Raw genomic sequence first — 27,926 nt, 5'->3', positions numbered from 1 at the left:
CCTTTAATCTATTCATGTAGTGAATTCTACTGTTAAATGTAAGTGGTGTGGGGTGCAGCATGGGCTTTTGAATTTTTAGAAGCTCTCCCAAGTGATGCCAATGACAGCCAATTTTGAGAACCATTGTTCTTAGGACAGTTCCTACTTGGACATGATTTTTTTCTTTTAACTAATTTGTGGTTTGGTTTATGAACTTTTTTTTTTTTTTTAAGGATTTTTGCATCCATGTTCATAGGAGATTAGCCACTATGTATTCTATTCTTCTTGAGTCAGTTTGGTAATTTATATTTTTTAGAAAATTGTCGTTTTCTTTGTTTTCAAATTTAAAACAGTTATTTTCCCAAGGTCCTAAGAGCTGGTAGGAGTCCGTCAGCCCAGTTAGTTTTTGTTTGTTTTAATTAACTAACCTTTGCTCATTTTTAAACAGGTGATCTGTGTCCACGATGTCTCGTCCATCTACCGAGTACCTTTGTTGTTAGAAGAGCAGGGGGTTGTAGATTATTTTCTCCGGAGACTTGACCTTCCTATTGAGAGGCAGCCACGGAAAATGCTGATGAAGTGGAAAGAGATGGCTGACAGGTTTGCTTCATAATAAGAAGCTGGGAGTTCGAGCTTTATTTCTCTTTTTTTGTAGGAGCTCAGGGAATTCAGCTCTTTCTTACTTGTGCTATCAACTCACATTAGAAAAGGCCTTCATGGTAAGGGGTGTAAAGAAAGGATCTCAGCCCTCGTGTAGCTGCATCGTGGATGAGGAAGTCCCAGTAGAGCTGGCCCGGGTCCCAGGTCTCAGGGAGTTCAGATCACACAGCTATCACCCTTGTCTCCCACGCAAACAGGCCTCCTTGTGGTGGGCTAGCACTGGTATCCGAGGCCCACATGGATGGCGGGATGTGGCTGGAGCACTCCTGGCTGCTCCCAAATATCTGAGCTGTGTTTGGGAACATGCTGCCCACCCCATACTACAAAAGGATCGACAAGGATGTCCAGTCTTTCCTTACTGCTACTTTCAAAACTCATCAGTTTGAGAGCTGTCCCCACTCTGCTTGCCTCCTCGCTCTGTGATGCTTGCACAGCACATCACAGATCTTCACACAGCGCCTCGGAGCACTGGGTGTGTGGTATCGTAGCTGCCAAGTCATCTGGATGGCACTAATGAGCATTTGTAGAGGGAGCACTTGCGCCGTTGTTCAGCGATACTTATTTTCATTTTGACATTTTCCCTTTCAGTCTGTGTCCATTTGCTTGTATATCATTATGCAGCCACAAAAATGGCACAGTTTTATTTTTGTGTTACTAATTATACTTTATAATGAAAAATTTTAATGAGTATGGACTATTGTGTGGATGCCCCATAATTTGACTGTTCCCTTCATCACATTAACTCTTGTGAATTGTCTGTTTGTTAATTTTTTAACTTAAAAAAAAAAAAAAAAAGAAAACCAAATTTGGAACAGATTTTGAAGCCATCTCTTTGTAACAGGTTCCAAAATCCTACTTTCTTTACAAAGCCTGCCATGTTGATCTGAAAATTGCTTCCTCTTTACTGTTCAGTACATAGAACACAGACAGTAGTTGCTCCTATCATATTTTTCCCAGACATGTTTTTCTTCTCTTTAAAAGGTGATTTGACCTCACGGGAGTATGTACATTCTGAGTGATTTGGTGTTTCTTGACCTTTGTGTGATAGATATGATCGCCTGCTGGAGACCTGCTCTATTGCCCTCGTGGGCAAATACACCAAGTTCTCAGACTCGTACGCCTCTGTCATTAAAGCTCTGGAGCATTCTGCACTGGCCATAAACCACAAATTGGAAATCAAGGTGAGGAGGTGTCACACAGGTACAGGGAGGCCGTCTCTACTCTCATAGGTGCTGCGTGCACACCTGCTTTATATTACTGGAGCTTAGAATTTCTTTTTTAGGAATCAAAAGGATTTGTGGTTGGCTCCTGGCTGGGAGAGAACAGCCGAGCATTTTCAGGAAATAAGGGAAGATGTGGTCAGAGTAGAAGCCAAGAGAGTGAATGCTTGGATCTGAATGTCAGGTGACCCTGGGAATGGGGAGTCCTGGTGGCTAAGCATGCTGCACAATTGCTGGCAACTGTGCCAGTGTCCACCCCGTGGAGCTGGGAGGTTTCTCAGGAACAAGTGTCCAGTCACCCAGCCGGTGCCGGGAACACGGGCAGCGCCCGGTGAACGGTAGTCACTGTGTTCTGCTCTGGACGTGCCAGGCAGAAGCTGAGCTGCTGGTATGTCAGGCTGGAGGCAGTGGAGTGTCGAGGTTCAGGGCAGGGGTTCCAGAGCCAGGCGGCCAGGCCTCTGAGTCTGTGATGCTGGGCAAGCTGCTTAGCCCTCTTTGGGCCTCAGTTTTCCCATCTTTAAAAAGGGTTGTCACAGGGCTCTTATTATAAGAATTGAATGAGTTCATATAAAGTGCTTAGAACTGTACCTGGCAGGGAGGAAGTACCATACGTGTCAGCTCTTCCACTTGTCCCTTTATACCTTTTTCCCAGCAAAGTAGCTCCCAGATGGAGCTTTTCAGGAAGAGATGGAAATTAGAAGTGAAGCTGGAGCTCAGTGCTGAGGGGTGTTGACGGGGGGGGCGGGTGGGGGCAGAGCTGATGGCACCGGGCAGCTGCCCTCGCTATTGGCACTGGGGTTGGCCTCCTACTTTCCAGGGGCTTCTCGGCGTGAAAATGTAGCTTGCTTTATGCTGGTGAACAGGTGCCGAGAGGATGAGCAGTTATACGTGTTTTAAGAATCGTGGGATCTCATTACCCTGCCCTGACTTATTTTTTTGCTAGTTGTTTCGATCATTCATTTATTTTATCTCCTTGGAGGTAGCCTGTGCCGGTCATGTGTTAGATGGTGGAGGCCGAGAGGGGAATCCGAGTCAGTGAGGTCTCTCAGGTGTGAAGGGAGCAGGCAGAAGAGGGGGCAAAACTGCCCTGAAAGACATGTGAGGAGGGGCCCGTGGGCAGGTTGGGAAGATGGGTAAGGCAGCAGGGAAGGGCATTGCCGACGGCAGGGAGCGCATATCCAAGGACTTGGAGGTGTGGAATGGTTGGGAACTCAGTGGATGGAAAAGTGTGAATTGGAGGGTGTCTGGAGACAGGCTGGCGAGGGCCTGGTTATGAATCCCTTCAACTGGGCCACTCCTGGATTTTGCCCTGGGGTTCAGGGAAGTCACCGCAGGGTATTAGGAAGGAGCAGGAAAAAAATGAACAACCTAATAGAAAAGTGGGCAGAAGATTTGAACAGACACTTCATAGAAGATGCACATGATATACACGAAAAGATGCTCAACGCCTTTAGTTGTCAGGGAGATAAATGCAAATTAAGTCTCAGTGAGATACCATCACCCACCCACCTGAGTGGCTGAGCGTGTCAGTGAGGGTGTGGGAGTGTAAACTGGAGCAGCCGCTTGAGAAAACAGTCTGGCGGTTTCATATGAAGGTAAACACACGCCTACTGTGTGTGACCCAGCAATCCCACTCCCAGATATTTACTCGGGAGAAATGAAAACGTGTCCACCGAAAGAATCTTATTTTTATACAAATGGACCAATTAGTCATAACAGCCAAAATCTGGGGACAGCCCAAAAGTCCAGGACGAGTCGGTGGATAAACATGTCGTGTGGTGTATTCCTACAGTAGCAAAGTACCCAGCAGTAAAAAGGAATAAACTCCGTGGTGATACACAACAACACGGGTGAATCTCAGAGGCATTGCACGGAGCTGAAGGCGGCAGACACGGAAGGCTACACGCTGTATGGTTCCGTTTGTCTGAAGTTCTAGAGGAGCTACAACCTGCGGTGATGAAAGCAGAGCCAAGATTGTCTGGGGCAGGAAGCAGGGAGGACGGTGTTTGCAGGGGGCAGAGGGAACTGGGGGGAGGTGACAGGAACTTTCTAGATCTTGATCGAAATGGTGGTCATACCTTTGTGTGCGTGTGGGACAAAACTCATGAAGTGCACACTTAAAATGCTTGTGTTTCATTGTGTGTAAATTATACTTCAACACAGTTGAGAAAAATGAGAAGTGACCTGGGGGGAAGATGGACTGGGGGGAGACATCTTGAACAGAGAGGACACTTCAGGGTCCGCGCTAGCGGACTGAGTGTAGAGCGGATGGACAGCCAGAGTTGGGAATTAAATGATTCGGGAAGGAAACTCATATTTTAAAATATAAGAAAGATCTTAAAGTTTATTTTAAAAAGATTAGTAAGTGTAAATACATTAAGGTTGTTTTTAAACTTTATTTTAAAATTAAGAAAGATGGAGTGTTGGTAATATTGTTTAGAACTCCTGAGTGCTCAGGAGTCACGAGGCTGCTGCTTTTCTCTTCGCTCTGACCGCTCCCAGTACATAGATTCCACGGACTTGGAGCCGAGCACCTTGCAGGAGGAGCCCGTGCGCTACCACGAGGCCTGGCAGAAGCTGTGCAGCGCTCAGTAAGCAGAACTCGCTACCTTTGGTTTCCAGGGGTTTGGGGTTTTGTTTTAATGAACCAAGTGCTGTGCTCTCTTGTGCTGGTGGTAGGTAATCGGCTTGTTTAAGTGTCTTTTAATTGTTGAAAGGACTACATACATACTGGATGACCGAAGCCTCACAGAAATATAGCTTATCGGTTTCATTAAATGTGAAGAAAACTAGTTCTGATTTTATTGATAATGTTTACTGAATGCATCTGTGGATAAGGCTTATTTAAAGGTGTTTCATCCAGAACATTTGCTGAGTCCCCGTCAGTCGAGTCTCATAAATAGTTCGTTTTGGGCAGCTCTTGTCTACAATAGTAAAAAATCAGCCTGAATATCTAGTTCACTAGAACAGCTGAATCTTACGGAGCCATACAGCCATGGTCAGTGTGGCACGCCGAACTGACCAGCAAAGGCCCCCTTCCTACTCAGGGGAGCACTTCAAGCCAAGAGGTAAAAAAAATTGCAAAATTAAGGAAAGAATCCCTGCCTGGGACAGATATTGTGCAGAGGTGGTATTACAATTATGTACAACATCTTTTTTTTTTTTTTTTCTTAACTGGTTATGAGCATTTTCTGCTGTTAGTAAGAAAAGTGGATGGTTTTGTGTGCATTTTCTAAGTCCATAGTGTTTCTACACGGCTCATTGGCAGTGTTGAAATCACAGGCCTAGCCCCAGCAGCCAAGGGTGTGGAGTGACTTCATGGCACCAGTGTCTTGGAAGTGACTCCTTGGAGGGTTATCGCGAGCTGGACTGGAAAGGGGTGCTTGTGGTATGCTCTCTTGCACAGTGGCGTGCTGGTTCCAGGAGGATTTGGTGTCCGAGGGACTGAAGGAAAAATCCAAGCGATCTCCTGGGCTCGGAAACAGAAGAAGCCTTTTTTGGGTAAGGAGTAGGAAAGACAAGAAAAGGTGCCCCTTGGGAGCCTGTAAATAAAATGGAGATCATCGAAACCAAACATGGATGCCATCTTTCCAGATGGCAACTCAAGTATAAGCCTTCTTGGTTCTGTTTTTTGAGAAATTCAAACTGGTCTTTAAAAGGAAAAATTTAAGCTTGAGCTCCATGTAGCTGTCATGGAATTTTGAGAGAATGAAATAGCAATTAGGAAATCTTGTCCATTTACTGAACCCAGCTGTTTGGCAGGACATGTGAGACTGGGTTTTATATGCTTATTTGGAACACCAGCTGTCTAATTGGGCAGAATGATTTTGGATGCTTCCTGCTGCTGTAAATTTTAGTCATTTTCAACATGACCAATTGTAACTGGGAACTTAATGAGAGAGGGTAAGAAGACTTGAATTTTAAAGTACTGAAGAGAATATTATTTATTTCTAAAATTGCATGACTTCTAAAACCTAGAAGCATCATATACTCTTAGACCCCGTTTTTGAAATCTGGTACAGATAAAACATAGCAGGGGGTTGCATGTTTATAGCAGAGAATTACGAGAGTTTGTAATTGGAATTCTGGGAACAATCAGGACACAGAGTCCACGTAGGCGGGTTGGAAATGTGGGAACTGACTTTTCAATGGAGTTTCATTTGTTTTTCCCCTCCACCTGCAAGGCGTGTGCTTAGGAATGCAGTTGGCAGTGGTTGAATTTTCAAGAAATGTGCTGGGATGGCAAGGTAAGTAAGTGTCTACTTAAAAATTTGTTAAATTCTCACTTAAATGTTTCTGGCAGCTGTTGGGTGAGGGGGAGCCATGGAGGCCAGGCCTGGTTTCTGAGTACCTCGCAGCTGCAGCTAGGGGAGCTGCTGAATTTATTGAGGGAAAACGCTGTCGTCCAAGGGAACCACCAACCACTGGAGGAGGGAACACGGCTGAGCAAGTCGCCTGGCTCCGCCCCTGCACCTGCTGCTCTGGAGATGCCCGCACTCCTGTCATCACGGCCACCGTCCCTGAGCTGGTGTCCGGCGAGAAAGCTAACTCTGGCTGGTGTGAGGCCGTGTGGTTATTATGAACTTGGGCGCTGGAGCTGGTCAGACCTGGGCTCAGCTTTTGACTTTATCACTCAGGATGGGTGATTTTAGGCAAATTACTTACTTAGTCTTTCTGGACCTCTGTTTCTTCTGTAAGATGGGGGTCCTAGTGGTACCTACTTCACATGGTTGTAGGAGTTGAATGAAATAATGCCTATAAATAGTCCCAGCACAGTGCCTGGCACTTGGGGAATACTCACTAACACTGGCCCCGTGCCTCACGGACTATATTACTGCGTGCAGTCTGAGAACTCAGTGGTTTCCATCTCTCAGCACCCTGTGGGCTGAGTGGACTGGTACCGGCTGTGTGGTTTTCTGCTCCTCGTGGTGTGTCTGAGCTCGCCCTGTCCAGCGGGGACAGGGGTTCGGCCTCATCGTTCACTAATTCAGCTGCGCTTCCTCACAGCGTGGCAACTGCCTGGCTCCTGAAATGCCAGGCTTGCTGTGCAGGCTCTTACTGAGCTTGCTCGTGTCCCACGGCCGAGCCCAGCCAGTGGGGCAGCGGGCCACACACGGCGTGAGCCCTGGGGTGCGGTGGCCCCATCGGGGCCGCCAAGGGAAGGGCCTGCTACGGGACCCTTATGAGCTCTAAGAAAACTCAGCGGAGCAACCCGAGGAATAGAAAGACCGCCCAACTTTACCAGTATGATTCCCTGTGCCCAGCTGACCATTAGGGCTGGGTTTACGTCACGTTTTTCACAGTAACCCCAAGGGGACGGTGGCTGAGTTCTGCAGGCATCATCCTCCCCGGTGCTGGCTTCTGAGCTCCTGGCAGGCACTGTCCTACCACCCGCCACCCTAGAGGTGGCCCTCGGGCACCCTGGACCCCTTCACAGCCAGATCTCCTGCTGCTGCACCCCCTGGGGTCCCCAGGTGGATGAGTGACCTGGTGGTGAGCTGACTCGCATCTGAGGCCTGGCCCTCGTGTAGGCCCCAGAGGGGAACGATGTCTCGCATGTCGCACAGAAAGAGCAAGCAGACGCGCAGTGCCAGGGACTTGGTTCTTTCCCTTTTAGTCTTCAGTGGTTTCCCTTATGGTTAGTTAGTAAATTCAGTAAAGGATAGAAAGGTGTTTGGGTTTTGAAATCAGTTAATTTTTGATTTAGCTCTTGAGTGGGGCAGTTGGGTAGTGCAATGTATAAGATGCCGAGGATGAAAGAAATGAAGAAATGGTATTTGCCCATTGAGGAGAGATACAGTCTGAAACGAAAAGTGAAAAAATTGAGACAACGATATAAGAGCCGTCGAAAGGCTGCACTCTCTAAATAAGGATTGTTAGGTTATGCCATCAGCTTTGATTTCCCCATTTTGTACAGCTTGACTTCCCAGAGAGTTACAGGTTTAATGGGAAAAAATTCACCTGTGTTTGTGTGTTGAGTATCTTATATCTTAAAAATGTTATCCCTGATTTTGGTTCTAATCACTGAATAACTTTAAACTGAGGAGGGAAATTGTGATTTAGAGCTTAGGAATGAAACTTTTAAAAAATCAGTTTTGTTGTAACTATTTTTATAACAAAGGTATTTTGGTTTCTCAGATGCCAATTCTACGGAGTTTGACCCTAACACCAATCATCCTGTGGTGAGTCCAGTGTCTGGAGCATCTGGAAGGGTGTGGAAGGGGCGTTTATGAAAGTGATTGAGGGTTGGAGGTGGGAAATGAGACCACTGGGTTCATTCCAAAGAACCCTGAGGTCCCGCACTTTCAGATGTCCCAGATAGGGAGAACTTTTATTTTTCATCGTGTAATTTCTCACTACTCTTCCCAGTCTGGCACAGAAAGTTTTTAAGACAGGTGCCACCGCAGCCTGATTGAAGTAATTCTCCACCCCTGCCCTCTTACCTCCCAGGAGCGCTTTAGAACAATACTGACATGAAACACTTAGGTAGGCACTTATTATGTACCAGGCACTGTGCTCACTGCTTTGATTATATTAATTCACTTAATCCCCAACAACCCTTGGAGGTGGGTGTTTTTTTAAAGAACTGCTGGAATTTAGTACTGATTGTTTGACGTAGGCCCGAGCCCTAGGAGGCTGGCATTCCTCGTGTTATGTCTCCCATCAGAGGAATGTGGCTCGTGGGGGACAGACAGTGCCTTTTATTCATCTTTGAATCCCCAGCCCAGGCGTGACAGGCCTGTTCTTGATACTGAGGACGTTGTGATAAACAAGGTGGACGAGACTCTTGACCTCAGGGCACTTGAACAGCATTAGTATGTGTTTATTGACCTGAAATTGAACTTTGCTAATACTCAGACCTCAGGAAGAAAAGAGCAGAGGTTTTGAAGCATGGGACCCTGGGGAGGTAGGGGAGCACAGAGAAGGTCTCCCAGGTCCGAAGGTGTTTGGGGGAGCAGGGGAGCGGGCGGTGGGCTAGGCTGTCACAGCTGGGGGGCCTCGGCCTCCGCGTCCCACAGATGTTCACCAGACTCCTCCTGGTTCACAGCCAACCCCAGATGAGTATCCCTTTCCTCTGAACAGCTGTCAGTCTAGTGGAGGAAACGTGTGCGCACACGTCTGGTCTGGTATCCACGCTGCTGTGTTAAGTCTTTATTAGAACAGGCACTTAGGATCCAAAGTGCCGGGGCAGGAACGGCCAGGGGAGGGGGCAGCTGTGTCTGGTCCTGCGGCTTAGGAGGGCGGGCTGAGGATTAAACACTTACCCAACAAAGGTTTAAGAGTGATCATTGGGAGGCATTTTCCTCTGCAAGTGTCACTTCTAAGGAAAGGCTGGGCCTCCTCACAGGCTCACTTCGCTCAGTGCGGGCGGTCTGTCTCCTAACCGAAGCAGGGTTTGGTAGCGCATGTTTGTTTTTGGAACGTCTCCAGGTCATAGACATGCCAGAACACAACCCCGGCCAGATGGGCGGAACCATGAGGCTGGGCAAGAGGAGAACCCTGTTCCAGACCACGGACTCTGTCATGAGTAAGAGCTGCCTCCCATGGGCCCAGCCTGTGGCTGGCATGTCCAGGACGCATGTCTTGGTGCTGTGGCCAGGCTGGCATTTTTGGTTTTGTTCTTACTTTTGAAGTTCTTTTTTCCTCTCCTGGTGACATTCCTTAGGATGCACTGTAATAGCCAAAGAAAGCACTGTGGCTCTTAGAAAGGTCACAGGCAATACAGCTGGGGACCTGGGGGACTTTGGGTGTGGACCACTCAGCAGAATGAAGCGGTTAGGTGAAGTCCACTGCAGTCTTAACCTTCCTAACCTATTAGGTCGAACCGGATGAAACTGCTGATCTTGGTGACTTTTGTCCCACAAAAATGGCAGTTTCATCCGGTTCAACCTAAATAGATTTTATTCTACAAGTACTAATATATGCTAAAGACATAGGGGAAATTTGAGGAGGAAAATATTTAAAACAACTCGATTGGATTTTCTTTTCTTCCCACTGGGAAAACTGTCATTGTTGGCAGGGCACCCGTGCATCTATCTTGGGTTTGGAGGCACCGTAGTTTGCGTCACTTGAGTAGGTGGTCGTCCAGTCCTCCGGCTCTAACGTCCTGTGGTTTGGGAGTCTCACCTGGCTCAGGGAAGACACCCGCTGGCACGTGCTGCGCTGGGTCCCCGGGCACAGCAGGTGCTGGGCGGCTTTGGGTGCCGCCAGAGCGCTTTGTGCCTCTGTAGTCACGTGTGAGAGGTGGTGGTGAAAGTCTGTTTCTGTTAGTTTTCCTTGGTTGCAAAGAGTCAAAGCCCAAGAATTAGTCTGAACTGTGCTGCTAGAGCAGGCGGTGGGGTCGGTAGGAGAGTCAGAAATAACCTTCAAAGGGCCTGGCCGTGTAGGTGATAATAAGCAACCCGGGAAGCAGGATGTGGTTGTGAATAGCCTCCTTTGTGAAATCGGAATCCTTTACGCCAGCCTGCTTCTTTTGCCAGGGAAACTCTACGGAGATGCAGATTACCTGGAAGAGAGGCACCGCCACAGATTTGAGGTGAGGATTCGAGCTTTGTGACCTTTCACATTTTTTCCTTTCTGTTACGCTGGAAACACAGTCAGCTGAGAGCCCAGCAAAATTGTTCTTCATGCTTCGACAGGTGAATCCAGTCTTGAAAAAGTGTTTGGAGGAGCAAGGCTTGAAGTTTGTTGGCCAAGATGTTGAAGGAGAGAGAATGGAAATTGTGGAGTTGGAAGGTGATCGCTTGGGCCGTTGTGTTCAGTGGGGAACTTAGTCAGGCTTTCTTGGCATGTGGGGGAAACACAGCAATATAAGTTGTTGTCCTTGACCTAACCAAATCAGGCAGCAGCGCTGTCCGGGGAGCAGGGAGGGGTCTTGGTGAGCGAGGTTCTGGAGCCCTGGGAGGCTCACCCTTGCGCTGCGGCCTTGCCATTTGACCTCTGGCTTCAGGTCCTCGTTCTCCAGAATGAGAGCTTGGACTTGGTACTCAAGTCTAATCTCACGTGACCTGCAGGACTCAATCCCGTGCAAGTCAGGGAGCTGGGGGGGGTGGGGGGTGGCGAGGGGAAGGGTGGCAGGAACCTGGAGAGGAGGCGCCTTTGGCCGCAGGGTGACAGCGTGCAGGTGGGAGAGCATCGGTTCTCCCGTGCTTTGGGGTTGCCTCTACCCAGGCTCCCAATAAGAAGTTGTTTTCAAATCATTTTAGAGTCTGCAGAAATGTGGAGCATTTAACAAGATTTTTTCCCATCTTTCACATGTTATGCAGACACACAGTGAAGCTGGTTCTTTTGCATTTCTGTTTCAGATCATCCCTTTTTCGTTGGAGTTCAGTATCACCCTGAGTTCCTGTCCAGACCTATCAAGCCTTCCCCACCGTACTTTGGCCTCCTCCTGGCCTCTGTGGGGAGGCTCCCACATTACCTCCAGAAAGGCTGCAGGCTCTCGCCCAGGTGGGGTTATGCTCCCTTAGTCCCTCGAGTGGTCACTGGTTCCTTCCAGCGGGCCATCATCACACCATCAGTGATGAGCAAAACCACAGGAACGGGGGGCCTTGCTGGGGCACTTCTCGTGCTGACACGCAAGCATCCTCTCCTTCTCCGGGGTTTTCTCAGGCTGCTTCTGTGCCACCCCTGGCCTTCCCCAGCCACCCGGCATGGTGGCCAGGTCTCCCGCTCTGCAGCATCTGGCGCCACGATCACATCTGGGACCCTGTGGTCAATGGGGAACTGTGTTTTTTCATCAGGGTGTCAGCCACAGCCTGGGTGGATTTCATGCCCCACTGCTACCTTTATCTGGAACCAGTCGGTTACCGTGTCTTGGTGGTTAGGGCATCATGACTGAAGTATAAAGCGAATGTGTATCTTCTGTAACAAGAAGAAGAAAATCCCTCTGCAGCTTTCTGCTAAATATATAATGTCTCTGATTTCTGCTGTGTGCAGACAAGCATCCCTGTGGTAGTGGTGGCTATAGAATGAGGGAAGTAAAGCGAGTGTTTGGTGGGAGCTGACGAATAAACCATCTGAATTCTACAGGGACACCTACAGTGACAGAAGTGGAAGCAGCTCCCCTGACTCTGAAATCACTGAACTGAAGTTTCCATCAATAAATCATGACTGATGGTAACGTAAGTGATATTTTTAAGCTTTAGTTTTGTTTTGATTTCAATGGTGATAACACTAGAATTGTAAGGATATCATGAAAGTTTAGTGTTGAAAATTTTCATCTGCCAGAGGATGTAAGTGGTCAGGTCAGCATGGGCATCAAATGGGTGAGATCCCCCCCGTCCCAGTTACAGTACATCTACCCACCCTGCTTTGGGGACTCCAGCAGGGGGACACCAGGCACGGGGCAATTGTCTCCTTGCCGATTGCTACATTCAGGTGCCAATCTGACCAAATCTGGGGGAACTGGATTCTTAGAGCCATGTTATTTCATGTAGCCGTAAACTTGGAGATCTTGAAGGAGGTGACAGGTATGAAAACATAGTGTCATTTCTGCAGACCCTCAAGCTTGCACCAGGAAGTGCTTTATTTTAAAAAATATTTTTATTTTTATTTTTTAAACATCTTTATTGAAGTATAATTGCTTTACAATGGTGTGTTAGTTTCTGCTTTATAACAAAGTGAATCAGTTATACATATACGTATGTTCCCATATCTCTTCCCTCTTGCATCTCCCTCCCTCCCACCCTCCCTATCCCACCCCTCTAGGTGGTCACAAAGCACCGAGCTGATCTCCCTGTGCTATGCGGCTGCTTCCCACTAGCTATCTATTTTACATTTGGTAGTGTATATATGTCCATGACACTCTCTCACCCTGTCACATCTCACCCTCCCCCTCCCCATATCCTCAAGTCCATTCTCCAGTAGGTCTGTGTCTTTATTCCCGTCTTGCCACTAGGTTCTTCATGACCTTTTTTTTTTTCCTTAGATTCCATATATATGTGTTAGCATACTGTATTTGTTTTTCTCTTTCTGACTTACTTCACTCTGTATGACAGACTCTAACTCCATCCACCTCATTACAAATACCTCCATTTCATTTCTTTTTATGGCTGAGTAATATTCCATTGTATATACGTGCCACATCTTCTTTATCCATTCATCCGATGATGGACACCTAGGTTGCTTCCATGTCCTGGCTATTGTAAACAGAGCTGCAATGAATATTTTGGTACATGACTCTTTCTGAGTTATGGTTTTCTCAGGGTATATGCCCAGTAGTGGAATTGCTGGGTCGTATGGTAGTTCTATTTTTAGTTTTTTAAGGAACCTCCATACTGTTCTCCATAGTGGCTGTATCAATTTACATTCCCACCAACAGTGCAAGAGTGTTCCCTTTTCTCCACACCCTCTCCAGCATTTATTGTTTCTAGATTTTTTGATGATGGCCATTCTGACCGGTGTGAGATGATACCTCATTGTAGTTTTGATTTGCATTTCTCTAATGATTAATGATGTTGAGCATTCTTTCATGTGTCTGTTCGCAATCTGTATATCTTCTTTGGAGAAATGTCTATTTAGGTCTTCTGCCCATTTTTGGATTGGGTTGTTTGTTTTTTTGTTATTGAGCTGCATGAGCTGCAGCTCATGAGTTTTCTTTCTTTGTGACATCTTTGTCTGGTTTTGGTATCAGGGTGATGGTGGCCTCGTAGAATGAGTTGGGGAGTGTTCCTCCCTCTGCAATATTTTGGAAGAGTTTGAGAAGGATAGGTGTTAGCTCTTCTCTAAATGTTTGATAGAATTCGCCTGTAAAGCCATCTGGTCCTGGGCTTTTGTGTGATGGAAGATTTTTAATCACAGTTTCAATTTCAGTGCTTGTGATTGGTCTGTTCATATTTTCTATTTCTTCCTGGTTCAGTCTTGGCAGGTTGTGCATTTCTAAGAATCTGTCCATTTCTTCCAGGTTGTCCATTTTATTGGCATAGAGTTGCTTGTAGTAATCTCTCATGATCGTTTGTATTTCTGCAGTGTCAGTGGTTACTTATCCTTTTTCATTTCTAATTCTATTGATTTGAGTCTTCTCCCTTTTTCTCTTGATGAGTCTGGCTAATGGTTTATCAATTTTGTTTATCTTCTCAAAGAACCAGCTTTTAGTTTTATTGATCTTTGCTATTATCTCCTTCATTTCTTTTTCATTTATTTCTGATCTGATCTTTATGATTTCTTTCCTTCTGCTAGCTTTGGGGTTTTTTTGTTCTTCTTTCTCTAATTGCTTTAGGTGCAAGGTTAGGTTGTTTATTCGAGGTGTTTCCTGTTTCTTGATGTAGGCTTGTATTGCTATAAACTTCCCTCTTAGAACTGCTTTTGCTGCATCCCATAGGTTTTGGGTCGTCGTGTCTCCATTGTCATTTGTTTCTAGGTATTTTTTGATTTCCCCTTTGATTTCTTCAGTGATCGCTTCGTTATTAAGTAGTGTATTGTGTAGCCTCCATGTGTTTGTATTTTTTACAGATCTTTTCCTGTGATTGATATCTAGTCTCATATCGTTGTGGTCGGAAAAGATACTTGATACGATTTCAATTTTTTAAAATTTACCAAGGCTTGATTTGTGACCCAAGATATGATCTATCCTGGAGAATGTTCCATGAGCACTTGAGAAAAACGTGTATTCTCTTGTTTTTGGGTGGAATGTCCTATAAATATCAATTAAGTCCATCTTGTTTAATGTATCATTTAAAGCTTGTGTTTCCTTATTTATTTTCATTTTGGATGATCTGTCCATTGGTGAAAGTGGGGTGTTAAAGTCCCCTACTATGATTGTGTTACTGTCGATTTCCTCTTTTATGGCTGTTAGTATTTGCCTTATGTATTGAGGTGCTCCTATGTTGGGTGCATAAATATTTACAATTGTTATACCTTCCTCTTGGATCGATCCCTTGATCATTATATAGTGTCCTTCTTTGTCTCTTGTAATAGTCTTTATTTTAAAGTCTATTTTGTCTGATATGAGAATTGCTACTCCAGCTTTCTTTTGATTTCCATTTGCATGGAATATCTTTTTCCATCCCCTCACTTTCAGTCTGTATGTGTCCCTAGGTCTGAAGTGGGTCTCTTGTAGACAGCATATATATGGGTCTTGTTTTTGTATCCATTCAGCCAGTCTGTGTCTTTTGGTGGGAGCATTTAATCCATTTACATTTAAGGTAATTATCGATATGTATTTTCCTATTCCCATTTTCTTAAATGTTTTGGGTTTGTTATTGTAGGTGTTTTCCTTCTCTTGTGTTTCTTGCCTAGAGAAGTTCCTTTAGCATTTGTTGTAAAGCTGATTTGGTGGTGCTGAACTCTCTCAGCTTTTGCTTGTCTGTAAAGGTTTTAATTTCTCCATCAAATCTGAATGAGATCCTTGCTGGGTAGAGTAATCTTGGTTGTAGGTTTTTCTCCTTCATCACTTTAATTATATCTTGCCACTCCCTTCTGGCTTGCAGAGTTTCTGCTGAAAGATCAGCTGTTAACCTTATGGGGATGCCCTTGTGTGTTATTTGTTGTTTTTCCCTTGCTGCTTTTAATATGTTTTCTTTATATTTAATTTTTGACAGTTTGATTAATACGTGTCTTGGTGTGTTTCTCCTTGGATTTATCCTGTATGGGACTCTCTGTGCTTCCAGGACTTGATTAACTATTTCCTTTCCCATATTAGGGAAGTTTTCAACTATAATCTCTTCAAATATTTTCTCAGTCCCTTTCTTTTTCTCTTCTTCTTCTGGGACCCCTATAATTCGAATGTTGGTGCGTTTAATGTTGTCCCAGAGGTCTCTGAGACTGTCCTCAGTTCTTTTCATTCTTTTTTCTTTATCCTGCTCTGCAGTAGTTATTTCCACCATTTTATCTTCCCGGTCACTTATCCGTTCTTCTGCCTCAGTTATTCTGCTATTGATCCCATCTAGAGTATTTTTAATTTCATTTATTGTGCTTTTCATCGTTGCTTGGTTCCTCTTTAGTTCTTCTACGTCCTTGTTAAATGTTTCTTGCATTTTGTCTATTCTATTTCCAAGATTTTGGATCATCCTTACTATCATTATTCTGAATTCTTTTTCAGGTAGACTACCTATTTCCTCTTCATTTGTTAGGTCTGGTGTGTTTTGACCCTGCTCCTTCATCTGCTGTGTGTTTTTCTGTCTTCTCATTTTGCTTATCTTACTGTGTTTGGGGTCTCCTTTTCACAGGCTGCAGGTTCGTAGTTCCCGTTGTTTTTGGTATCTGTCCCCAGTGGCTAAGGTTGGTTCAGTGGGTTGTGTAGGTTTCCTGGTGGAGGGAACTAGTGCCTGTGTTCTGGTGGATGAGACTGGATCTTGTCTTTCTGGTGGGCACGTCCACGTCTGGTGGTGTGTTTTGGGGTGTCTGTGGCCTTATTATGATTTTAGGCAGCCTCTCTGTTAATGGATGGGGCTGTGTTCCTGTCTTGCTAGTTGTTTGGCATAGGGTGTCCAGCAATGTAGCTTGCTGGTCGTTGAGTGAAGCTGGGTCTTGATGTTGAGATGGAGATCTCTGAGAGATTTCTGCCGTTTGGTATTACATGGTGCTGGGAGGTCTCTTGTGGACCAGTGTCCTGAAGTTGGCTCTCCCACCTCAGAGGCACAGCCCTGATGCCTGGCTGGAGCACCAAGAGCCTTTCATCCACATGGCTCAGAATAAAAGGGAGAAAAAAATAGAAAGAAAGAAAGAAAGAGGATAAAATAAAATAAAATAAAGCTATTATAATAAAAAATAAGAAAAAAAATTCTTAAGAATAAATTTATTAAGAAAAAAATTTTTTTTTAATTTTTTAAAAATAGATTTATTAATTTTTTATAATAAAAAGTAAGAAAAAAATTATTAAGAAAAAAATTTATTAAGAAAAAAATTTTTTTAATTTTTTAAAATAAAAAATATGAAAAAACTTATTTAAAAAATTTTTTTTAATTTTTTAAAAATAGAAAATAAGGAAAAAATTATTACGAAAACATTTATTAGGGAAAAAAAATTTTTAAGTAAAAAAAAAAAAAAAAAACGGACGGACCTAACCCTAGGACTAACGGTGAGAGCAAAGCTATACAGACAAAATCTCACTCAGAAGCATACACATATACACTCACAAAAAAAGGAAAGGGGGAAAAATTAATATATCCTGCTCCCAAAGTCCACCTCCTAAATTTGGGATAATTCGTTGTCTATTCAGGTATTCAACAGATGCAGGCACATCAAGTTGTTTGTGGAGCTTTAATCCGCTGCTTCTGAGGCTGCTGGGAGAGATTTCCCTTTCTCTTCTTTGTTCGTACAGCTCCCGGGGTTCAGCTTTGGATTTGGACCCGCCTCTGCATGTAGGTCGCCTGAGGGCGTCTGTTCCCCGCCCAGACAGAACGGGGTTAAAGGAGCAGCTGATTCGGGGGCTCTGGCTCAGTCAGGCTGGGGGGAGGGAGCGGTACGGAGGAGGCGGGGCGAGCCTGCGGCGGCAGAAGCCGGCGTGACGTTGCAGCAGCCTGAGGCGCGCCGTGTGCTCTCCCGGGGAAGCTGTCCCTGGATCACGGGAGCCTGGCCGTGGCGGGCTGCACTGGCTCCCGGGAGGGGCGGTGTGGAGAGTGACCTGTGCTCGCACACAGGCTTTTTGGTGGCAGCAGCAGCAGCCTTAGCGTCTCATGCCCGTCTCTGGGGTCCGCGCTGATAGCCGCGGCTCGCGCCCGTCTCTGGAGTTCGTTTAAGCGGCGCTCTGAATCCCCTCTCCTTGCGCGCCGCGAAACAAAGAGGCAAGAAAAAGTCTCTCGCCTCTTCGGCAGCTGCAGACTTTTTCTCGGGCTCCCTTCCGGCTAGCTGTGGTGCTCTAGTCCCTTCAGGCTGTGTTCATGCCGCCAACCCCAGTCCTCTCCCTGCGATCCGACCGAAGCCCGAGCCTCAGCTCCCAGCCCCCGCCCGCCCCGGCGGGTGAGCAGACAAGCCTCTCGGGCTGGTGAGTGCTGCTCGGCGCCGAGCCTCTGTGCGGGAATCTCTCTGCTTTGCCCTCCGCACCCCTGTGGCTGCGCTCTCTTCCGTGGCTCTGAAGCTTCCCCCCTCTGCCCCCCGCAGTCTCCGCCCACGAAGGGGCTTCCTAGTGTGTGGAAACCTTTCCTCCTTCACAGCTCCCTCCCACTGGTGCAGGTCCCGTCCCTATTCTTTTGTCTCTGTTGTTTCTTTTTTCTTTTGCCCTACCCAAGTACGTGGGGATTTTCTTGCCTTTTGGGAGGTCTGACGTCTTCTGCCAGCGTTCAGTGGGTGTTCTGTAGGAGCAGTTCCACGTGTAGATGTATTTCTACTGTATCTGTGGGAAGGAAGGTGATCTCCGCGTCTTACTCTTCCGCCATCTTGCCCCTCCCTCCTATTTTTTGTTTTTTTTTTTGCTGCATTGGGTCTTTGTTGCTGCACACGGGCTTTCTCTAGCTGCGGTGAGCGGAGGCTACTCTTCGTTGTGGTGCGCGGGCTTCTCATCGCGGTGGCTTCTCTTGTTGCAGAGCACGGGCTCTAGGCGCATGGGCTTCAGTAGTTTCGGCATGCAGGCTCAGTAGTTGTGGCGCATGGGCTTAGTTGCTCTGCAGCATGTGGGATCTTCCCGGACCAGGGATCAAACGCATGCCCCCTGCATTGGCAGGAGGATTCTTAACCACTGTGCCACCAAGGAAGCCCCAGGAAGTGCTTTAAAACCAATACATACAACACTTTTGTGTTGATTGCTGCTTATTCTTCAAATCCGTTAAAATCGGAGCAGTTATTGAACAGACTTGGAGTGTTTGTCTTTTGTGACCACATAAGTTTATAAAGTGCAGTAGCTGTGGGCGACTGCCGAGAATTGTATAAATTCCCATTAAGATAACTGAGCGAACTGTCGGCAGAAATATACAGTCAGAAGGGGGCTGGGGCATCAGCCGGAACTTTGTGGGGTCCAAGGGAGAACCAGGGATGTGGGGGTCCCCCCACAGGTAAGATGAGCTCCCGCCTCAGGCACGGGCAGGTGACCTCCCCGAATCCTGCACACCTTGCCTTCTCCACCAGGGGGCCTCTTCACTCGCAGGTCTGGTGTCACGGTCCCATGGCCGTGCCCCTCGGCCTTGGCTCATTAGCTGCCTGGCCTGTGATAAGCTTAGTCGGGTGGGTGATGTGAGAAGTAGGTCTAAATCAGGAGGAGGGCATTGGTTGCCTACTCTGCCAGGTCAGCATTTAGCACTGATGTACTCATTAATCTTCACCAGATAGTCTGCTGTAGGCAGTTTGATAGTCTAAGTAACTGCCGTGGAGAGAAAGGAAACTTTGTAACAGTAAAGGGGTAGATATTTGGTCAATGATATGGAATTTCTAACTGCCTCCCCTGGAGCATGTATTCCCTGTCAGTGGCACTGTTGAGAGCCTGGTGCTGTGGAAAAGAACGCTTGTATTGGGGCAGAGGTGGAGTCCATGTAAGATCGTGAAAATGTATAATTCCATAGGGATCAGAAATTTAGCTTCTCATTCATGTTAGGCTCCTACTACGACTGGTCCTCGATAAAAACCAGGCATAGTTTACCACAGCAGCTGACTACAAATCCTAACTTCTCTACTTTAACATACATCATATAATTGCTCAATTTTTTTTTTTTTTTTAAACAGGGATGATTCTTGAAGAGAGCCTTTGGACTTCAAGAGTTTACAGCTTTGATTTTACATTCAGCTTTTGACACTTCCTTTAAATTATGTTTTTATTAAGATTATTTTATTTTGAGGGAAGGTACTTGTGACTTGCATGTCCCGCCATGTGTACCGGTTCCCGCACCGTGTGCTGACTGGTGTCCCACACTCTCCTTTGCGGTCCTCCAGCCTCGGGCGAGAAGCAGGACATCCCGGCGGAGCGGGTGATGGCTGGGCGCCAGGGGAGCCCATCGGTCACCGCTCTTCTCCAGCCACCTTGCGTCACTGTGGCTTCGAGCGTGTAGCTGTTCCTTCCCCCGCTGCTGAGGCCATTGTAAAAGGTGGGCCGTGCGGCCTGTGTGGGCAGCGAGGGGCGAGTCCAGCTGGTGCCCACAACCCAGTGCCGGAACCCGAGGGCACTGCTTGACCAAGAGCAGTGAAACCAGAAACAGAGTCGGCTCTGCCCCATGCTGGAGGACTCGTCCACAAGGACGGTCAGTTTGGCGTCACACAGAACGGCAAGAACTCTGTCTCTCTGAAGTCTGAGTTTAGAATCCGTGTCCTCTTGAGAAGCTGCACCTCTCTTCTCGGGAATCACTCCTTGCATCAAGGGGTCACTTAACAAAGAATCTTTTGAGGAAACTGCCTCTAAACCCCTCTCATATGGGGTTTTGCTCGAGGGGACTTTACAGCTTTGCTCAAGGGGACTTTTTCCTTCCAGAATGGTGTTACTACGGTTGAAATGCAATATGAAAAGCTATTTTCTTAATGTGGTGTAACGACAGGCAGAGCTGCGTGCCCATTATATCCTGGCTGGACTCGGTGTATACTCTAACTTAAGAAATAAACAACGCAGAGCAAGAGACACACTTTGTTTGTAATGCTTGTGTCGCAGCCGGATGGGCGCCGTCTGAGTGCGGGGCCGGCCTGTGTGCGTCCCCTGAGCCGTCGGGGCCGGGCTGTCCTCCTGGGAGCAGCAGCCTGAGGTGGGTGATCTGATTGTTTAAAAGCTAAGAGAGGAGCCTTGCTTTTTAATAGGAACCAGAATTTTCCAAAGAGGCTTCAAATTTAGGTTCTCAGCCTGTAGAGACACAAGAAGCACGGTGCAAGTGTGCTGCTCGACCTTGAGAAAGGGCGGAACAGATGTAGTATTTATGAAGCAGGCCCGTCCCTCTGCCGGGCGTGGACCGGGGGCAGCAGATCTGCCTCATCTTCCCCTCCGCTCCCCCGCCAGCCCTCCCGCACCCAGGCCTTCTGCGTGCAGGTTGTCGGCCTCACTGGTTTCTCCTCCAAAGTGAAATTCGAGATACTGAATCCATGCTCCTCGTGGCACGTTGGCAACATCGGGACCACCCGCCCTCTGGCTACGGAGCACACCTGCCTGTGAGCCAGCTTCTCTGCAGAATGTGTCTGAGGCCGAGGCTCAGGGCTCAGGCTGGGCTGTTTGTCAACGGTCAGCAGGCTTTGCTTGTTTTCATTTGAGAAAGGGGGGATTGGGAGAAAAATGTTTCTCACCATTTGGCGCAGCCCCTCCATCAGAGAGACCCAGAAAGGAAGCGGGCTCCCTCTTGTCCCAACATGCACTGGTCCAAGGCCACCATCACGGCTGAGGCCCCGAAGCCCGTGTGGGGACACCGCTTCCTGACCCAGGGCAACCCAGCTGCCTCTGTCAGTGTTTCTCACGGGCTGAGTTACGGTGTCTTCACTTACAGAGGCCTTCGTACTTGCTTGGGTGCTTGGAATGTGGCTGACTGGGTGAATTCTAACCCCTTCTCCCATCTGGTGGTCCCATCAGACAGTCTTCAGTCGTTTTTATAAAAGCCATTCCCCAAACTGAGGGCTCTTACGCCTGTTGGTGACAGCAGCTCCCTACAACAGTGGGCAGTTTTCAAAGCCTTACAGGGTCGGCTGTGCCCGCCCCTGCTTGGAGAGGGCCTCTGCTGACCGGTTGTGAAGTGCTGGCTGCTTGCATAACCTTTCTAGAAAAGGGACCCCCCCCCCCGCCCCCCAGGATGGCTCTCCAGGGGTTGCAAAGCCCCACCAGCCTACCACCCTGGCTGTGGAGACAGGGCAGCAGCGGGGCTGAGGGCTGAAGCCGAGACTGCACGGAGGGTGGCCTTCACGCCCGGTGTTGGCTGCCCAGTGCCCGGAGGCTTCTCTTTGGGGAGGAAGCCTGGCCAAGTCCCCCCACCCTTCTCTTCAGCCCTGGTGATCTGGACAGGTTCTGCCTTCGTAGAGCACCTCCGAGGGCCGCTGTGCCTGGGCGTCCATGCGCCTGGCCCGAGGGGGGCGTTCAGCAGCGGGTCCTCTCTGACCTCTCGAGCTGCACATCCTCTGTGCAGTTCTTTTTTTTTTTTTTAATTTAATTAATTTATTTATTTATGTCTGTGTTGGGTCTTCGTTGCTGTGTGTGGGTTTTCTCTAGTTGCGGCGAGCGGGGGCTACTCTTCGTCGCGATGTGCGGACTTCTCGTTGTGGCTTCTCTTGTTGTGGAGCATGGACTCTAGGCACGCAGGCTTCAGTAGTTGTAGCACATGGGCTCAGTAGTTGTGGCTTGCGGGCTCTAGAGCACAGGCTTAGTAGTTGTGGCACATGGCCTTAGTTGCTCCGTGGCATGTGGGATCTTCCAGGACCAGGGCTCGAACCCGTGTCTCCTTCATTGGCAGGTGGATTCTTAACCACTGCGCCACCAGGGAAGCCCCTCTGTGCAGTTCTTAAGTGGCCTCTGAGAAGCTGGCTCAGGCCCTAAGGTCAGTGACCCCGAGCAGTTCAGTGGGTTGGTAATCCATCATGAGATGGGCATCCATTACCACCTTAGGTCCCTATAACCAGTGTGTTTAGTAAATGGGAAAACCAAGTTTCAGAGCAGTTGTGATTGGCCCACGAGGGGTCCTCTGTTGTCTACTCCGTGGATGTGGCCAAGGACCCCTAGGCTGCGGGAGGGAGAGGGGATCACTGAAGTGTGTTCCATGGACCCCCAGTCCTGTGAAATATCCTCTTCGACAAAGTTTCATGGTTTTCTAGTGCCTCAGGCCCCAAATTTAGGAGTATCCTTGATTCTTTCATCAGCAAATATTTACTGGGCATCTACCACATGCCAGCTGTTTTAGTTTCTAAACTTAAAGCAGTGGACAAAACAGACCAAAATCCCCGTCCCCATGAGCATGTATTCTAGTGAGGAGGAAACAACAAATAAAAGCTACAGAGTGTGACTGACAGGTGCTCTGGAGAAAAAAAGATGGAAGCAGGGAAGCGGGGAATGGAAGTGCTGGGGGGAGGGGGGTGTAATTTGCAGTAGAATGGGTAGGGAAGTTCCTTTCCTCTCCACTTGAGGGTGGAGCATTCCAGGCAGAAGCAGCCAGTGCAAAGGCCCTGAGGCCGGTGTGCTCATGAAACAAGTTGGTCAGTGTAGCTGGAATGCAGTAGCAAGAGGCAGGAGGCCTTGAGGTCAGGTGAGCCAGGTCAGGGGGGATTGTGTAGACTATTGTTTGGGCTTTGCTCTTGATGAGATGGCGAGCTCTTGGAGGTCTTTGAGCCCAGGCATGTTCTAGAAAGAACCATTCTTGCCCGGGTGCAGATGTTGGCTTTATAGAGCCTCTGGCTCCACTGGTGGAGATGACAGGGGAAATGGCCAGAGCAGGAATCCTCTCCAGTGGCTGGAGGGTGCATGGAATGGAAGTCAGACCCTTCCTGTGCAGGTGTTGGTGTGTGCTGGAGAGAAGCAGGGTGCCAGCTGTCCCCTATTGTCCTGTAGATGAAGAAACTGAAGCAGAGGTATTATGATTTGCCCTAAGGTACCCGTCTTCAGGAACCCAACCATCCAGGCTCCTTACCCCACAGCTTTGTGGCGGGGGAGGAACTCAGGGCCCCCTGGACAGAAATGGGCTGGGCATGGGACTCTACCCAGCTGCATCCAACCAGCCAAGTGTTCTAGAAAGAACCATCCTTGCCCGGGGGCATGTAATTTATTACAGAGCTTTGACAGTCCCAAATCCCAGCAAGCCAGGGGTGGGTCTGCAGGGTGGCCTGTCCACCCTGTAACCGCAGTTACCAATGTACTTTGCCATCTGCAGAGGGGCTTTCCCAAGATGACAAGTCCCTTTCTGGCCCTGCCTAGCCAACGGGAGTCAGAGACCCAGAGGGACGGTCCCTTACAGCTCAGCCCAAGGAGAGCTCTGGCCAAGTTTTTACACGTTCTTTCTGAAAGTAAGTTCCCTTGGGGATCGTGCTAAGCGCAATTTCTCAGCTACACAGATCGGGGCCTGCTCAGGACTGGCACCCCGTGGGGACCAGCCCCTGGGAGCACACTGTTGTAGAGGGAGCCAGCAAGTGCAGCGCCCCATCCTCCTCTGAGCAGCCCAGACTGGCCTTACTGGGGGGACGTAGGGTCAGTAGGACGGCCCTGCGTGTTCCAGGTAGAGCGCTGGGGCCCTCACAGGACGCAGCAGGTGCAGGAGATGGGCTTGTACCGCCGCAGCTGCTGCTGGAGCTGCTCCTTCTCGGCCGTCAGCACCCGCAGCCTCTCCTCCAGCTTGCTCAGCTCGGCCGTCCACTTCTGAGGGGACATCGGAGAAGCGTGCCTAAGCTGACATCATCTCAGAACCGGGGCTGAACTGATGGAGGAGGGGAAGGCCCAGAGAGCCTGGGGGGCCTGCTCAAGGTCTCTGGGCACCGTACTGGCCCTGGCAGGTGGAGGAGCCAGGTCCCCTGACCAAATCAGTCCTGGGGTCTCGGGGAGAGTCCTGCCAGCATCCCAGACCCTGGGGTAACCCGTCCTCCATAGCCTGCACAAGTACCGGGGCAGGCTCAGGCTGGCAGCCCCCCACCATGTCCTTCTCCCTCTCTGTCAGCCCCTTGCCCTCTTCTGTTTTTCTGTCACCTATGTTTCTCTCTTGAAAAGGCTTTTCCTTGGGACTGTGTCCAAGTGCTGTGTCCAGCACTCACTGCCTCCCCGTCTTAAGGGCCTCCGCCCAAACGCAGCCCTCTGGTTTGTCTTAGAACTTCAACATTCCACTCTCCCGGCGGCCCCAGCTACACCGCAGAGGGATACCGGCGGTAGCGGGGTTGTTGCAGTCCAGCCCCTGGGGAGCACCAGAGGAAACCCGACGGCCGTGAGCCTACCCAGTGGGTGGCCGGGGGGCCCAGGGCCAGCGTGGCCCCGACCCTGCCTGCCCGGCCTGGGCCACTTACCTGCCTGCCCCACTCCTGGATGGCGCGTACGGACAGGGGGCCCTGGATGCTCCCATCCCGCCGCAGGAACACCTCCCCCTGGTCCGTCTCGTAGAGCTGCGGCTGGGCCTGGGCCTTGGGGGCGTGCACGCTCAGGCGGATCACCTGGGGAAGGGCAGCGGCAGCTCTGTGGGCGCTGCACCGGCCGGTGTGCAGCCCCAATCCCACCTCGCTGGCTCCGGGGCAGCCTGGGGGCGCTGGGGGCAGGGCTCACCTTGAGGGGGGTGCCGGTGGCAGAGGTGCTGACCACGGGGATGAAGGTGAGCTTGTAGGCGTCGGGGAAGACCTGGGGCTTGAAGCCCTGCAGGATGGAGTCCACCAGCAGGCGCACACGGTCCTCGTCGCGGTGGCTGCAGCGGATGCCCTGCACCAGGCCACTGTCCTCCACGCCCACCAGCAGGCTGCCGCCCTCGCTGTTGAGGAAGGCGCACACGTAGCGACGCAGGTGGTGCTTGAAGGCCTGGCTCAGGTACTCGCCGCCGCCCCTCTTGAACTCCACGGTGCGTGTCTCGCTGCCCAGGAAGGCGCCCTGGAAGAGGCGCTCCTGGCCCAGGATCTCCTGGTGCACGATGGCGCTGTCTGAACGCGTGCCACTGGGCCGGCCCGGGGAGTCCCGCCGTGGGGTGGGGGCCTGGGTAGGAAGGGGTCCGGCGAGCCAGGCCGGCGGGGGGCTGGAGCCCAGGATGGGGCCAGGGCTGGGGCTGGGGCTCGGGCCGCTGTCCTCCTCCTGCTGGGTTGGGGGATAAGAGCGGGGCGTATGGGCCCAGGCAAGAGCCAGGAGCCCTGACCTTGGCGGCCAAAGGAGGGACAGGCGGCCAGAATCCCCCCCCTCCACCCACCCCATCCACCCAGGGCCCAGCCCACACGGGCATCCTGATGCTCCTCCCAGGCAGAGGGGGCTAATTCTGCCCACCATCCCAAGGCCAGTGGGGGAAACCCTGCTGGGTCAAGGGCTGGAACCAGCCAGTGCTCCTCCCCTGAGGCTGCCCTCTTCCCAGGTGAACTGTGGGATGCACATGGGTAGGAGGAGCTCTCCTTCCTGGGTGGGACCTGGGACACCTGCAGCCATTCTCTTCCCGCCTGGGTTGCGGGTCAGCCTCTGAGGCGCAGGGTTGGATCATCCCAGGAGACACCTCGGCACCCTCAGGTCCCCTGTGACAGAGCTGCATGTCTCTGAATTGAGAGGGGCTCCCAGAGATGCCACCCTCTTCCTGATCTCCCTGAAAGCCTTGCTGAACCAGTCCTCCTGAATTTCTACTTTCCTCCGGCCTTCCTGAGTCCCTTTCACGGTTTCTGCTCTGTTCAAGGGCTCTGGGAGCAGCCTGCTCAGGGCCGCTTCCCTGCTCTGGGCCTCACCATCGGACTCCCGGCCTCCAGGCTCTCCCCGTCCTATCCATCCTCTTTGCTGACCCCAGATGCAAGTCACACTGTCATTCCTCCCTTAAAACCCTTCCCTAGCTCCCTGCTGCCCTCCAGCCTCCAGAGGTGGCTTCCAGGGCTGGGAGCTCAGTGTGGGCTGGGGTGTAGCGACGAGAGGCACATCCCTACCAGCCCTGCAGCTCCCAGCGGAGACAGACTTAGCGGAGACTTGAGAAAACCACCAACTATCATACAAACATGCCATCAGGCCACAGGTCTTGAAATGTAAGCCCGTTTAGTTGTTTAGCTCTGCAACAGTTTAAATGGCATGGAGTCTTCATCCCGAAGGCTCATAGATGCAGGGCTCCCTGAGGGCAGGGTGGAGCCTCTACTCTCTGCTGTACTGCCCGACAGAGCAGGTGTTGGTTTTTGCAACTGAACGGATGAGGTTGGCCAAGGAGAAAGCCAGGACCCTTGCGCATCCTCGTGCCTGGGCTGACCCGGCCCAGAGGCTGGATGCAGACGGGCCCAGGAAGGGTCCAATACTCGGGTCTTCCTTCATATGCTTCCAGGCTGGAGGCAAACTCTAAGGGTCAGTGTCCCTCCAGTGTCCCTCTGGGACCATAGTCATTTGAGTAGCAGCCCCCAAGTTTGCAGATTTGTCCCCAGTTTCGCAAAGACACCCCTCACCCCCATGCAGCACAGGCCATCCGCACCCAGGCCTCCCGCGAGTGAGGCTCGGCGGCTGGAGGGCCGCCTGGCTCAGGGAAAGCCTCGCTTACCTCTCTGCGGTTTGAGGGCTCCCGGCCCTCACCCAGCACCAGCTCCTTCCCGGGGGCCACCAGCTCCTTGATGATCTGGTGCTCCTCCAAGGCCGTGTGTAGGCGCCAGGGCAGGGAGGCCAGGGTGTCCTCGTGGGCGGCCACCTGCACCAGCGCGTAGGCCCTGCGTGGCTGCCTTACCACCTGGATGTGCTCCCGCGCCACCGGCAGCTCCAGCCCCTCCAGGGCGTCTCGCAGCAGGCAGGCGAGCACGGGCACTGAGAACTGGGGGTTCAGGTGGCCCACGTAGAGAACATGCCTGCTGGGAGCCGCCTCGGTACTTGAGTCCTCAGACACGGACTCTTCTGCGGGGAGCTCCTGCAGGGGCCGCTTGCCTGGGGGCTCCATGAGAGGCTCCTGCACCTGTGTCGCGGTGATCTCTTCCTGGAGGTCTCTGGAGGGGTCTCCCTCGGAGGGGCTTCTGGGATTCCTCACCGCTGGCCACTCCTCCCGGGGCCCTGGGCTCTCGGGTCAGCCCAGGGCCTCCCAGGGGACTCGGAGGGGCCAAGGCTCCCGGGAGGTTCACAGATTGGCGGGGGCTGGGTGGAGCCAGAGAGCGAGGGTGGGCAGAGGGCCGGCAGGAAAGGGCTGCCACCCGCCCAAAGCCTCGGACAGGAGAGAGGAGAGTCAGACAGGGCTGAGCCAGAGAACAGAGCATGTGGGCCTGCCGCTCCATCCCACAGGAGCGAAGACCGAGGGCATGTGCTCGAAGCGGGGCAGAGGGGACCAGAACTCAGGTCTCTGAGGCACGCCCCCCCCCCTCCCATCCTTTCATTGGCCCCAGTGGGCCTGTCTTCCCTCACCAATCCACAGGCTGGGGCCTCTAGATGCCTTCAGGGTTTCCTGCCCAGCCTCCAGGCACCAGAGAAACCTTTTCAAGGGGCCTTTGGAGAAGCAGCCTTAACCCAGGGCTCTGAGGACTGGTTGCGGCCCCCCTGGGCTTCTCCTTGCCTGCTCTGAAGCCGGGGTGAACCCAGCAGAGTTTCTGAAGGGGTCAGGCTGGGTCAGAGGGTTTTAGAGCGAGGTTCTTCTGCTTTGGGCACACTGA

General features: G+C 50.3%; 2 protein-coding genes across 3 annotated transcripts in view; one reads left to right on the top strand and one right to left on the bottom strand.

Annotated features, from left to right (window-relative positions):
- The window catches only part of CTPS1 (CTP synthase 1), a 35,336-nt gene extending 15,002 nt beyond the window's left edge, over nt 1–20,334 (top strand). For both annotated transcript variants that reach the window (XM_061186713.1, XM_061186714.1), the window contains exons 8-19: nt 428–579; nt 1,688–1,820; nt 4,362–4,450; nt 5,266–5,360; nt 6,044–6,106; nt 7,998–8,041; nt 9,291–9,387; nt 10,340–10,395; nt 10,499–10,595; nt 11,165–11,309; nt 11,892–11,983; nt 19,452–20,334. In XM_061186713.1, the coding sequence (XP_061042696.1) occupies nt 428–579; nt 1,688–1,820; nt 4,362–4,450; nt 5,266–5,360; nt 6,044–6,106; nt 7,998–8,041; nt 9,291–9,387; nt 10,340–10,395; nt 10,499–10,595; nt 11,165–11,309; nt 11,892–11,976 (1,056 nt within the window). In that variant the 3' untranslated portion in view covers nt 11,977–11,983; nt 19,452–20,334. The remainder of the gene's footprint in view (nt 1–427; nt 580–1,687; nt 1,821–4,361; nt 4,451–5,265; nt 5,361–6,043; nt 6,107–7,997; nt 8,042–9,290; nt 9,388–10,339; nt 10,396–10,498; nt 10,596–11,164; nt 11,310–11,891; nt 11,984–19,451) is intronic.
- Nucleotides 20,335–23,901: 3,567 nt separating this feature from the next.
- Nucleotides 23,902–27,226, bottom strand: SLFNL1 (schlafen like 1). Its single transcript, XM_061186712.1, has 4 exons — nt 26,840–27,226; nt 24,913–25,428; nt 24,660–24,803; nt 23,902–24,024 (listed from the first exon to the last, which is right to left on the bottom strand). The coding sequence occupies exons 1-4, from the start codon at nt 27,224–27,226 to the stop codon at nt 23,902–23,904; spliced, it is 1,170 nt and encodes a 389-aa protein (XP_061042695.1).
- Between the last annotated feature and the right edge of the window lie 700 nt (nt 27,227–27,926).

This window comes from Eubalaena glacialis, chromosome 3 (genome assembly GCF_028564815.1).
Source record: "Eubalaena glacialis isolate mEubGla1 chromosome 3, mEubGla1.1.hap2.+ XY, whole genome shotgun sequence".
Lineage (NCBI taxonomy): Eukaryota > Metazoa > Chordata > Mammalia > Artiodactyla > Balaenidae > Eubalaena > Eubalaena glacialis.
The sequence above is the reverse complement of the archived record's forward strand: the minus strand, read 5'-3'. Positions and strand labels throughout refer to the sequence as shown.

Coding starts and splice junctions, on each gene's coding strand:
- SLFNL1 (XM_061186712.1), bottom strand. CDS start 27,226: ATGGAGCCCCCAGGCAAGCGGCCCCTGCAGGAGCTCCCCGCAGAAGAG. Junction 24,804..24,912: donor CCACCGGCACCCCCCTCAAG/GTGAGCCCTGCC, acceptor GCCCTTCCCCAG/GTGATCCGCCTGAGCGTGCA. Junction 24,025..24,659: donor TCCAGGAGTGGGGCAGGCAG/GTAAGTGGCCCA, acceptor ATGTCCCCTCAG/AAGTGGACGGCCGAGCTGAG.